General features: G+C 41.5%; 1 protein-coding gene across 15 annotated transcripts in view; it reads left to right on the top strand.

Moving 5' to 3' along the window:
* The window catches only part of ELAVL2 (ELAV like RNA binding protein 2), a 126,320-nt gene extending 118,153 nt beyond the window's left edge, over positions 1-8,167 (top strand). For 9 of the 15 annotated variants that reach the window (XM_081152335.1, XM_081152340.1, XM_081152337.1 and 6 more), the window contains 2 exons: positions 4,766-4,804; positions 5,383-8,167. In XM_081152335.1, coding sequence (XP_081008461.1) covers positions 4,766-4,804; positions 5,383-5,710 — 367 coding nt within the window. In that variant the 3' untranslated portion in view covers positions 5,711-8,167. Of the gene's footprint in view, positions 1-4,765; positions 4,805-5,379 lie in introns of all 15 variants that reach the window. The other 6 variants (XM_081152331.1, XM_081152339.1, XM_081152338.1 and 3 more) reach the window with 2 other exon arrangements.
* Positions 8,168-13,094: the final 4,927 nt, after the last annotated feature.

The raw sequence follows: 13,094 nt of genomic DNA, 5'->3' as shown, positions 1-13,094 counted from the left end.
CCCTGATTTCTGAAACGCAGGGCATGGGGTGACTCAGCCCGTAGGCGGTGGGTAACCTCCACATCTGCTCTCAGCTTGACCTTCGCGTGCTCTGTGCCCGTTGGTCTCACTTGGGGAGAGTTTTACGGGATGTTCTGATGGTCAAATTTGATAGCTTTTAAAATATCTTGTGCCCATTCTGTGCTCTTATCTTTTAGCTCTGTATGTTATTAATTTGGAAATTCTTCCTTTCTTTAGCTCCTATAAAATTTTGTTTTGTTTTGGGGGGGAGATAAGAGTTGTCTGTTGTAAGGGAAATTTGGTTTCAGATCCTAACTCTTGTCTCCATCACTCCACTTCGCAGTCTTCCCAAAACCTCTGTCCAGGTGGTAAGTTAAGAGCTAGTCTTTGAGCTCAGGGGAGGTGATTGGTCTAGAGGGAGTGTTCGAAGAAATTGGGAGCCTTATTCCTAGAGTTCATATTTAACCCAGTGTGTGTTTGGTTGCATTTTAAAAATACCTTTAAAAACTTGGCTGTTGTTAACTTGATCCCCCCCCTGTTGAATTCAGGTTGAATCTTCTTTCACCACATAAAGACTCTTGAATTAAGGAGTTGCCTGTTTGTTGGTATTTTGCTCTTCTCTGGTTTAGGTCTAGGTCTAGGTCATTACACAAATATTTTGTCCCTAATATCTGTGCCCTAATGCTCCTAGCCTTGAGTTTGTCATTTTCCAGTGGACACTTAGAAAACTTCTCCCTGGGTTTTTATGTTGTTATGGTAAATACCCTGGGAGCGGAGAGAGAGGAGAACACAAATTATAAGTGTTATAATAATTAAGGATACCTTTAATAGCCATGACATGCATATCTTTTAAAGTAAAAAATGAAAATCTGTGTAATAAGGGTTAAGTTTAAATGTGGGCCTGTGAAGTTTATGACTTAGTCAACCCACATGAATAATTAGAGCATTATCATGAGCATTGCTGATCTAATATGGTTATTTAATTGACTGCAGTTTTCAAAATAAAGCCATTCTTATTTATTTGGATGGATAGTGTAATGTAAGCCCCTTAAGTATATTCTTGGGACACGGTGTCTGAATTAAACGTTTGGCCGGTTTTTCCATCTCTCTTCCTGTGCAGCAGCTTTAATTTTATTGAACGTGAGCTAGTCTAATGGCCTGTGCGCCTGCTTCCGCGAGCCTTGATCAGCACTTGTGTTGCATTTAAGGCATTTGCTGGTTGCACTATCACGATTTCCTTTTGAAAGAGACTGGTATCAATTCTCCTGAATGATTTTTTATCTCTTAGAGAACGAATGGTACCGTCTAATTGGATAAGGGAGTAAGTTGGTGATCGTGTTGTGGTTTAATGTCAAAGCAGATCCTGTCAGTGCTTTGGAGCAGTTTTGAGAGCCATTATTTTTAGGGTCCGGAGTTTTTATTCTCTTACGTATTAGAAGTAATCGCTCTTTGTATTTTTATTTGACTCGAATCAATTTTGTATTTTCTCTTTTACTTGCGTGTGAGTCACAGTGTATCTCATAAGGTTTACTCCCATAGTGTGTCAGCTAAATTTCTTGGAAACTGGGCAGGTGCCTTAATTTTATTCTTTACTTATAAACACCTAGCTTTGAAATGGCAATGCTCTACCTAATATATTAGTCCAGTCGAAATACCACCTAGTTGTAGTCTGAGCTGTAGTCTTATTACTAGAAGTGTATGTATTTGTATCCCCAGCTTACATGTTTTCATAAATTATATGCCCGGGGGCTTGTGCCGTTGCATTTGTTAACTCATAAACCCTGGTCAGACAGCAGATGAAGATGGGCTACAGATGACGTAAACAGGACATCAGATGTCTTGCTAATTATGTTGATGGTTTATATTTCATTTACCATTATCTTAATAAATAATATACCTTTTTAAAGGAAGAGTCATAAGACTTATCTTAATTTTGAACTTCTGGTCTGACTTCACGTGAGACATGTTGGATTGTCTGTGTCTCGCCTCAAAATGTAGTTTGTACTCGGAGCAGAAGAAATAATCAGTTCTCCCTTTTCTCATGCCTGGGGCTTTCCTTGCTGTTGTCAGCCTCGCTCTGGTCGTGGTGGTGACGACGATTTCTGCAGGAGTATTTTTGAAGCTGCCTCTGTCTTGAGGAGCACTTTAATTAAAGCTGGGGTTATGTATCTAATCCTCCATATCCACTCAGCGAGTTATGTGTAAAGTGGACCGTATCCAAGCTAAGGGTCAGGCGAAAGTGTCACTGTCCCTTTGAGGACTGCTTCGTCTTCCCTCAGGATGGTATGCGATGCGCGGGCAAGAAGCCAGGGTACTGGGTGCAGTGCGCCGATTAAATGTGAGTAAAGAATACTTTTTTTAGAGTTTAAAAATACATATTTAATAGCCACTTGAGTATTTCTCAGCCACACTGCCCTGGGTCATCTTGCATACCCCACGGCTCGTTCTGGAGGCTGTTCCTTGCTCTCCCTTGAACACTGCCTTCCGTTTGTAAATGACCACTCGTGGAAGAAGGCTGTCCTTGAGCTCTGGGCAGACCCAGGGAGGGGGTGATTCTGCAGAGTAAGGGGGTCCCGTGTCTGAGCTAACTGTAAACAGGGCGGTTACGAGATAACAGGGTGCGGCGTGTGCCACGATCTCTTATAACCGCCTAGTTTAGTTTTCCGGCGGCTGCGAGCCTTGTGTGCGTGGTACCCACGTGGAGCCCCCCGCCTTCCCCTGGCTCTCATGGGAACGTGGGGGTGTGTTCCTGAGAGAGGAGAAAGTACTGCTGGACCCACCTGCACGCAGGCAGGAGTTTCAGCATCACCTAGGTCCTGTTCCATCTCTGTCTTTTGGTTGGTGTCTAAGCCGCTGGTGGTGGAGTGTGACAGTCCCTACCTGGGCCCAGTTAATGGGCAGAGATGACACAACTCTATTTTGAGTGAATCAGTAAGGTTGCCTGTGCCTCTGGACCTTTCTACGCTTTCGAAAGACCTCCGAGTCTCAATATGCTCTTCTGTTCTACAGGTGTCATGCCAGATGCATCCAGTATTGATGATTCCAGCAATTTTGTGAAATTTTCTGTATCTTGTTACTTTATGATTGGTGATAGACTCTGTGTGCCTCTTAATTCCTGCTATTCCTGGCCTTTATTTTGGAGCAGAAAGACATGGCACCTTGGACTGTAGTCATCACCTCCTCAGAAAACAAACCCCTCCACTGTGCAGCCTCCACACGCGCTCTCCCGGGCGTGTGCACTCAGGCTCCCCAGCCGGCCTCCTGATGGTTTTTATTCTGGATTAAGCAGTGACGGATAATGTTGGTAACCTCGCTGCTTTTATTCAGTCAGTAGCTGTTTACTCCAAACCTGTGATTCAGGCTTGTGCTCCCTGCTGGGTGCTGCAGCGAGGATGAACTGTCCCTGGTCCTGAGAGGGTGGTGGGACAAGACACACAGACACACACACAGACACACACACACACCCATACACCCGTCATTGTGATTTGCTCTGTTTCCTTACACTTTGCATTATTACATCAGCCCAGTTCTTTCTTTACATTTTTACAAAGCACACAAACTGCCCAGGGGAACAGGACTGTGTGAGATTCCTTTTCCAGTTTGGAAAGACCAGAAAGAGATGTTTTTCAGCTTTTATAAAGCTAGAAGGAGCTGCTTTCTCAAGTGTGCTTTAGCTTCACTTGAGGCCACAGGTAGTTAGACTATAAAGTTGAAACATTGAATTTTTAAACTTGCCTTTCACATGAGGATTGAGAGAAAGAGAAATTATTTCCTGACCCAGGTCTTCCTTGGAGAGTGTTGGAGATTGTGGCCCTTAAGGGTGGTTAGCTGGGCAATGTGTTAAGTTGTGCCCACCTCCACTAAACACGTGTAATTAGTTGGTATGCGTTGTGGAAATTTGGAACTGATAAATCAGGTACCATAAAATCCATTTTTTTTTTGAAGTAGGAAAAAGATACAGAGAATTTTGAAGGGTACCCACCCACCCCAGCTGCTTTCTTTTTAAAACATTGAAGAGAAGTTCAGGCCGGTTGGTTTGTTTCTACCTGGCTTCTTACACGTTGAGTAGAGCTACACTCCTTGCAGGAAAATAAGGCTCAGGCTCCGGGTCTGACGCCTCCGTCTGGCTCCTGGCTCACCGGAGCAGGGGGTCTCTCGTGTTTCTTGCTCTGGATCTTAGCTGAGCACATTGAGAAACGGGAGGTTTAGCTGAGGTTGTGTATAAGGTTCTTTCTACCTGTTATAACACCACTTTGGTTCTAAGAAATGAAAGTCCTTCAGTGTTGGGAGGGTGAAGGGAAGTTTAACTTCAGAGTTGAATGTCACTGCCACCATTGACTCGTCCTGTGGTCTTGGCCAGGTCACTTAAACTGTGTGCCTCAGTGTACTCAGCACCCAATAGAGTTATGAAAATTAGAAGTAATACTAAGTACATGCACTTAGAACTTACCTGGCAAAGTGTGAGAACCCAAACGTTAGCTGTTCTAGAACCTCCACATTTCCTCTCTGAAGGGTTTTCTCCCATGACCACCAGTGTGTGCCCAGTGTTGCACTGGTCCTTGTAGAGATTATACACTGTACCCATCGGCAGGGCGAGTGTCTTATGGCAGTGGGCACCCATTGTCTGTGAAAGGCCTCAATTTTTGACTTCACATGCAATTAATATACAGCTATCCCCTCGGATGATGGCAGTAACAAGCCCAGTTTTCGTGGACGTCAAGGGGAGAAATTAAAAACTGAAATTTGCTAAATGTGTGTTTTGCAGGTTGGACAATCTGCTCAATATGGCTTATGGAGTGAAGAGGTAATGATAGAGGTTCATGGTGCTCACGATCCCTTCCCCTGAGTGACGAGTTTCTTTGATTTGGGGAGTGACTCTCTTCATAAGTTTGTGTTGGGTTTTCTTTTGCATGTACAACCTAATGAAAAGCTGCTTTTTGACGCACGGTTGACTGAAGGAATATCTCTGTATCACTGGATGCCACCTGGTCTCCCCAAACCCATTATTTATTTTATATTGCATTGCGACGTTACAGCATGTTTACATGTGTTGCCCCCTCCCCCCAACCCTGCTTAAATTCATGAAGCCAGTTCTCAATATATATTTTTTTGCTATTGTGGATAGTATTATTCAATACAGCATATGATGGCCATTTCACGATTTATTAATACCTTGATGGTATAGCATGTCCTGCAAGCCACACACAGGCTTTGGTTGAAACATCAAATGGTTGTATGTATCCGTCGGGGGAGGGGTGTTAGTAAAACTCTGGGATGGGGAAGGGGAAAGAAATGAAGTGCATCGCTGTAACCAACCTGTTTCTGTTGTGTGTGTGTGTGTGTTTGTGTGTGTGTGTTCGTGTTTCCTATTTTGTTTAGTAGGTTTTCTCCAATGACCATTGACGGAATGACCAGTTTGGCTGGAATTAATATCCCTGGGCACCCGGGCACAGGGTGGTGTATTTTTGTGTACAACCTGGCTCCTGACGCCGATGAGAGTATCCTGTGGCAAATGTTTGGGCCCTTTGGAGCGGTCACCAACGTGAAGGTCATCCGTGACTTTAACACCAATAAATGCAAAGGTTTTGGATTTGTGACTATGACAAACTATGACGAGGCCGCCATGGCAATAGCGAGCCTCAATGGATACCGCCTGGGAGACAGAGTGCTGCAGGTCTCCTTTAAGACCAACAAAACGCACAAAGCCTAGCGGGCTTGTCCTCAGTCCATTTATATATGAAAACTATACAACAAAGGCAAGTTAAGAGAAACTTTATACATTAGTAAATGTCTTTGTAAGTCAGTGTTGAGATGGGAATAAAACGACTACTTAGCATCCTAAGAAATATGTGAGATTTTTTATTGCTAGTATTTGAATTAAAACTTCTTAAATATCTTTTATGTTTGAATATGGACAAGAGGTACAGGGTTTTTACCTGTCACATTGCATTCTATTGCCTTCTTTGAAGAAGGTGGACCTTTTAAAGTGTTTCAGCTAAGGGATGACATTTCTTTTCTTTTTACATAACTGCCTTGAACCTGTGAGTAAATATTGAGGCTTTGTGTTGTGATTCCTCAGTTGGTTGTCTTTTTTCCCCCCTTTTTTTTTCTTTTTCTGATTAGCTTTGTGTTTTGTTTACATTTAAAGCATCGCTGTTATGTGTAAGAAAAGTATTTTGAAGTTTACATTTTTATTTATGGAGTTAAAAACAGTATTTATTTTATAATTATGATTTGGGTTGGGGCAGGGGGGGCACATTATAAACGCTTATTGTAAGAATACTGGAGAACTTTTCGTAAAGCAGTACCTTGCCAAAGAGATAAGAGCCTCTTTGATGTGGGTTTAAAAAAAGCATCTATTTTTATAAAAAAGAAAATTTGGAGAAACTTTTTACTGGTCCTGGAACAAATATTTTGACTTGAATACTTTGAGAAATCTCTTCATATGACACCTAGTGAGCTTTTAAAATTTACCAGGAAATTTGCAGTGGTTGGAAAATTTAGAAAGATTTATGACGTAGAAAATACTTTTGAGATCTTTGTATGAAAGGAACAGAATCAGTGGGGGAAACAAGCGCTGCTGGTTTCGTTTTTGTAATCACCAGTGGAGTGTCTGGTCATCCTGGTTATTATGTGATAGGTGGCTCACATTGATTTGTGATTTTGAAACAAATAAAAAAAATTTACAAAAGAATATATAAGAGCAGGCAAGAAATTTAAATTACCAAGAGATGGGGGAAAAAAAAATCTGTTCTTCCTAAAGAAATCCCTTCAGATAGAGCTCATGGTGTTTAGTGATGTACTTGCAGTATTGTTTGAAGAATTGTTTTGTCTTAAGGAAAAAAGATGTTGCACATGATTTGTACTGCAGCAAATCGGCAAACGTGACCTGAGTTGGATATATTTGAAGGTATTTTGAAAGTTCTGTTCAAGGCTAACACCTGAGCTTTGTGTAATGTAAATAAGACCTTGTGTTTATGACCCTTTCAGCTGATTTGACTTTTCGTTTCCCTTACATGCCAAGTGATGTTCAGGTTCTGAATGTTTTTGTATCAGTTTTTTCCTTTGTAAATGGCATTAACATTGTTACTTGAGGTCTTGCTTAATCACTTTTGTTGTCCTGAGGACTTGAATTTACAGTGCATCGGATTTGTTGCTAATTTTGTCTGTAGATAGTCTAGCTTCAGCTGTTTATGGTGATGCTACATTTTCGTTTATAAATATGTTTGTGGTAAAAAAAAAAATGAGTATAACCATAGGTTTTGAACAAATTTCCTTACATTTTTCATACAAAAAAATCATAAATATCTGTATGCTATTGAAATTTAACTTTGTATGATGCTTAAACCACTATTTGGGGAAATAATAAAATAAGTCTTTACCATGTATGAAAGAAATTTTAACAAATACAAAATATTTTCTGATTAGCATCTAGCTTATAATAAATTTTCAAAAAAGCTGAAGGCAACAATGCCTTCATCAGGATGCACTGAGAACTATATAGTTACGTCCTGCTTTTTGTATAAACTGAGATGCTCACATGCTTCCCCTTAGAACAGGCAATGTGCTATGCATAACATAGTTGTACATTATCTTTGCGGTTGCGTTGAGTTTTATTTTTTATTATTTAAAATTGTAGTTATAAAAATTTTCAGTATAGTACAGTACATATACTGTGAGGCGCGTGCTAAAGTGAATAAGCGAGTTTCCATGCTGACCCACTCAATGCTATTCAGAGATCAATTGGCTTAGCACTTTCTCATATCCTTAGGTGCATTTAGATTGTCAGAGTTAACCTTCTGCGTTTAAAAAAAAAAACTAAAAAACTAAAAAACAAAATACATGTATATACTTAAAAAAAAAAAAAAAATAAGGTTTCCCTGGCGGGAAAACAGCATCTACATGCTTCTTTCCTATACTACTGTAGCAAACTGAGGCATTGATGAGAGGGCATGCAAATTGTGCTTCACTTTACAGTGTTTATCAGAGCACTTAATAAAATGTAAGGCTGGTATTTATTTGAAGTTGTACAGTATGACTTAATTCACATCTGTTGGAATAGAAAATATATTCTGTTGAGTATTTAAGAGGCTGTACATGTTTTCTTTTGTGTTTGGATTCTTTGTACTTTTTCATGTTCAGTACATCAATAAACAAAGTTGAAGGGAAAGAACAGTGTGACGAGTAGGTCTTTCTGCACGTTTTGGGGGCTCCTGTGCTCAGGCTGGTCAGCTTGCTCTCTTGAGCTTGAAGAGGTTCCCTCCGAGCCCTAGCTGGAAGCGTTGTCTGACGTAAGGACCCCTGAAGGCGCGCTGATTGAACTGGCATGTGCACAAACACGTTTCTGAATGACGCCTTCTGCTTGGTTGGCTTTCAGATATTCCTTGATGAGGAGTTTTTATAGGGATACTTGCTTTCATGGGCTCGTTGGAAAGTTTGGGCCATTGGATGCTGACATCATTCTGTAGCTCTGATTGAGTAACCAACTTTTCTTTTTTCCTTTACCAAGGAGTTGTCCTCACACATTTATTTGAGCAAAAGAAAAACCAAATAGGAGGAAGGTAACTTATTTTGCTTCCACAGGCGAGATGTGGTTTAACCGTGAGATTAACTGTTGGTGTGTGAAATTGATATTTGTTGTCCAAATGCCGGATTGTCAGGAGGCGCTTATCTAAAATCAGAAACTTGGTTTCCATGAGATTAGGGCTCATGTGCGTAGCATGTGTGTACAAATCGTGAACTGTGCCAGCCCCGTGTTTCACATGCGTGTTCCATTCTTGTAGCACGCCCCAGGCAGACCTGTGGAGGGGCAAGAATATTTCCTGCTGATCTTTTATGCAAAGATTCTATTTCTGCAGAACTTCAGAAAATATAATATATACAATTGAAGTTCTTTTTTATTTTCTGTTTCCTTTTTTTAAAAAAAGTATACTAAATGGGCTCTTCTCGTTTAATTGTATCTGTCAGCTTTTTCGGTAAGAAGCCATTCTGAAAAGGAATTGTCCCGAATTCACAACTTAGCAGCCAGGAGCGCAGCCGAGCCACAAGACGATTCCTTTTCTCCCAGCTTGCAATTAATCTCTGATCGCCCTGCGCCCTTTTTTGTTGTGTGACTGTAATACTCTGACTTGGTGATGCGGGACACCCTCCCTCACCGCTGTCCTCTTGCCCGCCTAGCAGTGTTTTGACTCGTTTGCACGTCAGCGGCTCATATTTGAGCAGATAGTGGAAAAATTCTAAGTGAAGGCGGCTGAAACTGCTGGACTCGAGGTACCTTTTTTCCCTTAAAATCCGTTCTCACCTAACGATCATCTAGGCCATCACAGTTCAGTGGTAGAGTAGCCAGCATAAATTTTATAATCTTAACGGCGTTTTACATTATTTTAATCTTACTCGAGGAACAGGGTTTGCAATTTCACATTCCCCTTTTTTAAAATAATAAACAGATTGCAAGAATCCTACCCTTTATAAGAGGGTCAAAAAATGTAGTGGGAACTTGTAACTTCCTGATCCAAGGGAATAGGAATATGAAAATACATGGTTTTAACAATAAGTGTGTTGAGATTTTAATACACTTCTAGAATAGTATGCACATATCTTTTATTGGGTAGAAGATACAAAAAAAAAAAGAGGCAGTGGTTTAAATTGTAACAGAAGTTATTGTTTGAAGAACACTTAAAGCAACATTTATTGTAATGAATGGTTTCTTTACTTATTTTTTACTATTCTGTGTATTCTTTCTGTGAAAATTCCCCGAAGCTGGCTCAGTCCCCTTCAGATTGGAAGGATTGAAACAGCTGCATCCATACAGGGAGCCCGCAGTCGCCTTTCCAGAATTCTGGTTCGCAGAAATAAACGGAAGTATTTGTGGTTGTTCGGCCCAGGCTTATTGGTTGATCATGTACTGTGCTGTGCCCGGGTCTGTGCAAGTGAGCAGAATGTGGCTCTTAATCTTCTTGGAAACTGTCACCCAGGAGGGAAGACAGACAAGCCCCCAGGCCATGGCTGCAGTGCCCTAGCGCTGGGAGGGAGAGCCCAGAAGCAGCGTCAGGATAACTTGCTGTGGTTTTTATAAACAAACCCAGTTCCAACTTGCAGAAGGGAACCTGCTTTGCCCTTGCTTCCGCTTTTCCTTTTCTGGATTGATTATTAGCTCATATGTAAAAGTTTCAGTCTGACATCAGTATCATTTAGTTTAGTGAATTGTAGGATGCTCTTAGGTTCATTAAGTTGTCCAAATCCTTTCTGAGGCAAAATAAAAGTTATATACCTTTAGACACTGTCTATCTGAATTAGTTGGGTTGATGGAGAACTCGGATGTTCTTGCTTTCTCGAAACAGATAATCTATGGAGCGATAATTTGCAAAGCACTACTTATGGTAAGATACCCTGAATATTAAAAGTATGCTGACTGGCTTTATTCTACTTTGAATTAAGACATGTCACAGTCTTAGGGCCTCAAATTCAATATTAACATTACTTTTAGTTTAAGTAACTAAAGATGGTAGATTAAGATGTAGTAGTTGATACTAACCCCCAGAAACACTCATGGATGTTACGTTTTCAAATACCTGATAGCAAGCAAGCGCGAACCTCTGCTGTGTACAGTGCCTGAAAAGAGCAGACATGAGTGTGTGGAAGACATTCATGTGCCTCTCGGTCCTCAAGCAGCTGGGCTTTGCTCCACATCTGTCCAGGTTTGCAAGTAACTATCCAGTGCAAAGCAAGTCAGTGCCGTGTACAAAGTATATTAAAAATAAAAGGAGAGAGTGTGTGAGTGTGTGTGTGTGTGTGTGTGTGTGTGTACACGTGTGTTGGTGGGGAGAGGGATTAGTGGGGTGGGGGGATTGGGAAACCACACAGGAGTTATGGCAGGTGGACTGGGCCATTAAGAGTAGCTGGGATTTAAGAGATTGAGGGAAGGGATTGAAGAAGGGAACACTGGTCAAAGACATGTTCCCTAGGGTAACCCTATGTCAGCATGGGTCGACATTTAATACAGACCTGAGTTCATTAAACATTGTGTCCAGGACTAGTTAGATCTCAGATTAGCCAGAAATTTGAGTTTATAATGAAATGCAAAGTATCTAAACATCACAACATTGTTCTTGTTCCCTTGCCCATTTCTACTGTAACACTACAAACATTTGCTATGATAGATTGTGTGTGATTTTTGGAGTTGTATAGAACCTGCGAGGAAGGACATTGTCTTTTAAAGGAGACAGTTATCTGGAGCAGCGGGTTCAGAATATGAAGAAAGAGCAGACAAAAACAGAATCTCCCAGCAATTCGATGCTGGACCAGTGCATTTCTCTGAGTGTATACCTTTCAGACTCCATGATTTGACATTATAAAGTGACCCTTTTTTAGTATTTCTAGTGCCATAGTGCCTGGTTCACTTTTATGTTTTGATATATAGTTTATATTTTTCTTACCCATGTCACTCAAGTATCACCTTTATAGAAGGTAAGGAGAAAATGACAAAACCCAAATGTTTCTGGGATATTTCTAAGATGACACTTCAGTTTGGCAGCTTTTAATCTTTGTTTTAGAAGCAACACAGGTGAGGAAAACTATAGGAAAGAAAGCAGCCTATTTAAGTACCTCTTTGAGGAAAGGGCCCGTTGCTTTGCTTTTTTGCCTGAAGGGCCCTCCGACCCACAGGTTGTTGGTGGCCGCAGGCGCTCTCTAACTCTGCTTCCCTCCCGAGAAGCCTCCCGTGCAGGGTCGGAAGCCGCCAGCCTGGTCGCGACATCCTCGAGGACAGCACGGAGCTGGCAGCCACCGCGGGGGAGCCGCCCTCTGGACGAAGCGCGCGGTTGGGCAAGGTAGCTTTCTTCCTTGGATGGCACCGCAGTTGTGACAAAAGTGCGACACACCACGGCACACAGGTTGGGAAGCTCTGTGTCAAAGACTTTATTTTTTAAAAACTTCCCTTTCGGCAGTTCTCTTGCTGGATGTGCACCGAGCACCTGCTCTGTCCCTGTTGCTGCACTGTCTTTCAGGGCTGGAGGTTTAGTTTCTATTTTTACTCTGGTGTTGAGCCGCAAGACACCTCAAGGGTCTTGTTCAGCACCTTGTTTGTGTAGATGTGAGGCGGCCCAGAGAAGTGAAGGTTCTCCAAGGTTCTCTTGCTAACACGAGGCCTGGCACTTGATCCCAGTTCTCCTGGCTCTCGGAACTCTGCCTTTTGTTGTTGTTAAAGTGCTAAAATAGATGCTGAATTAACTCACATTAACTGTGCCCCTTTGTGGGATCAGATTTTTTGAATCCTGCAGGATATGCAAGGCATATAGAAATTGAATAGAAGTAAGTGCATGTAGTATTTTATTTGACACATTTTATATAACTTACATCCTTGTGGATAATTTCAATCAATGATAACATAGTCACTGTAGAAAATTTATTAAGTACAAAAAGTACCAGTCAAAATCTACTTAGCCTTCCCCTGAAAAAATACCCGATTACGCTGATACTTTTAAAGTCATGATGACATAGCTACTCATTTTTCATAAAGATTAAACACCAAATCTGTGGGTTTTTTTTTCCCTTGGTAAGGATGTTTTCACTTTTTTTGATTTATTTACATGAGTGTATGGAAAAGATTTTTTTAACAGACATAAAGTAATGCATTTCTGATTGTGGTGTAAGACGTGGCACCTGCAGGCTGTCGTCTGGTTTTTATTGTATGGATCGCTGCTGACGTTCTGTCAGGGAGGCATAAAAATCAGGAATTCCGCTTGGTTTTCCCTTACAACTCCCTTCCTCCATGAAGACAAATTGAAGCCCAGAACCTAGGGCTGATGTCTTCAACTCTCAGTGTGGGCAGGTGCCTATATGCTTAACTTGCCACTCTCTGAGGCGGACAGTTTGGTTTGTAAACTTGTAAGGAGCAGGAGCCTGGATGGAGAGAATTATGAGTGATGCGTTCTCCTTGCAGACAGAGGACACGTAGATGGTCCAGAGTACTGATGAGTCAGCTGCTTCTCTCCTTTCTTTCCATAGCAGAAGGAAGTGCTCCCTCCCCAGACAGCAATGAGGCGAGGAAGCCGGCCTATCCAGCTGTGGGTGAGTGAGTTTTCCTCCTTACCTCG

The sequence above is a fragment of the Miniopterus schreibersii genome (assembly GCF_964146895.1).
Source record: "Miniopterus schreibersii genome assembly, chromosome: 11".
Classification (NCBI taxonomy): domain Eukaryota; kingdom Metazoa; phylum Chordata; class Mammalia; order Chiroptera; family Miniopteridae; genus Miniopterus; species Miniopterus schreibersii.
Note: the sequence above shows the minus strand (reverse complement) of the source record. Positions and strands in the feature narration are given on the sequence as shown.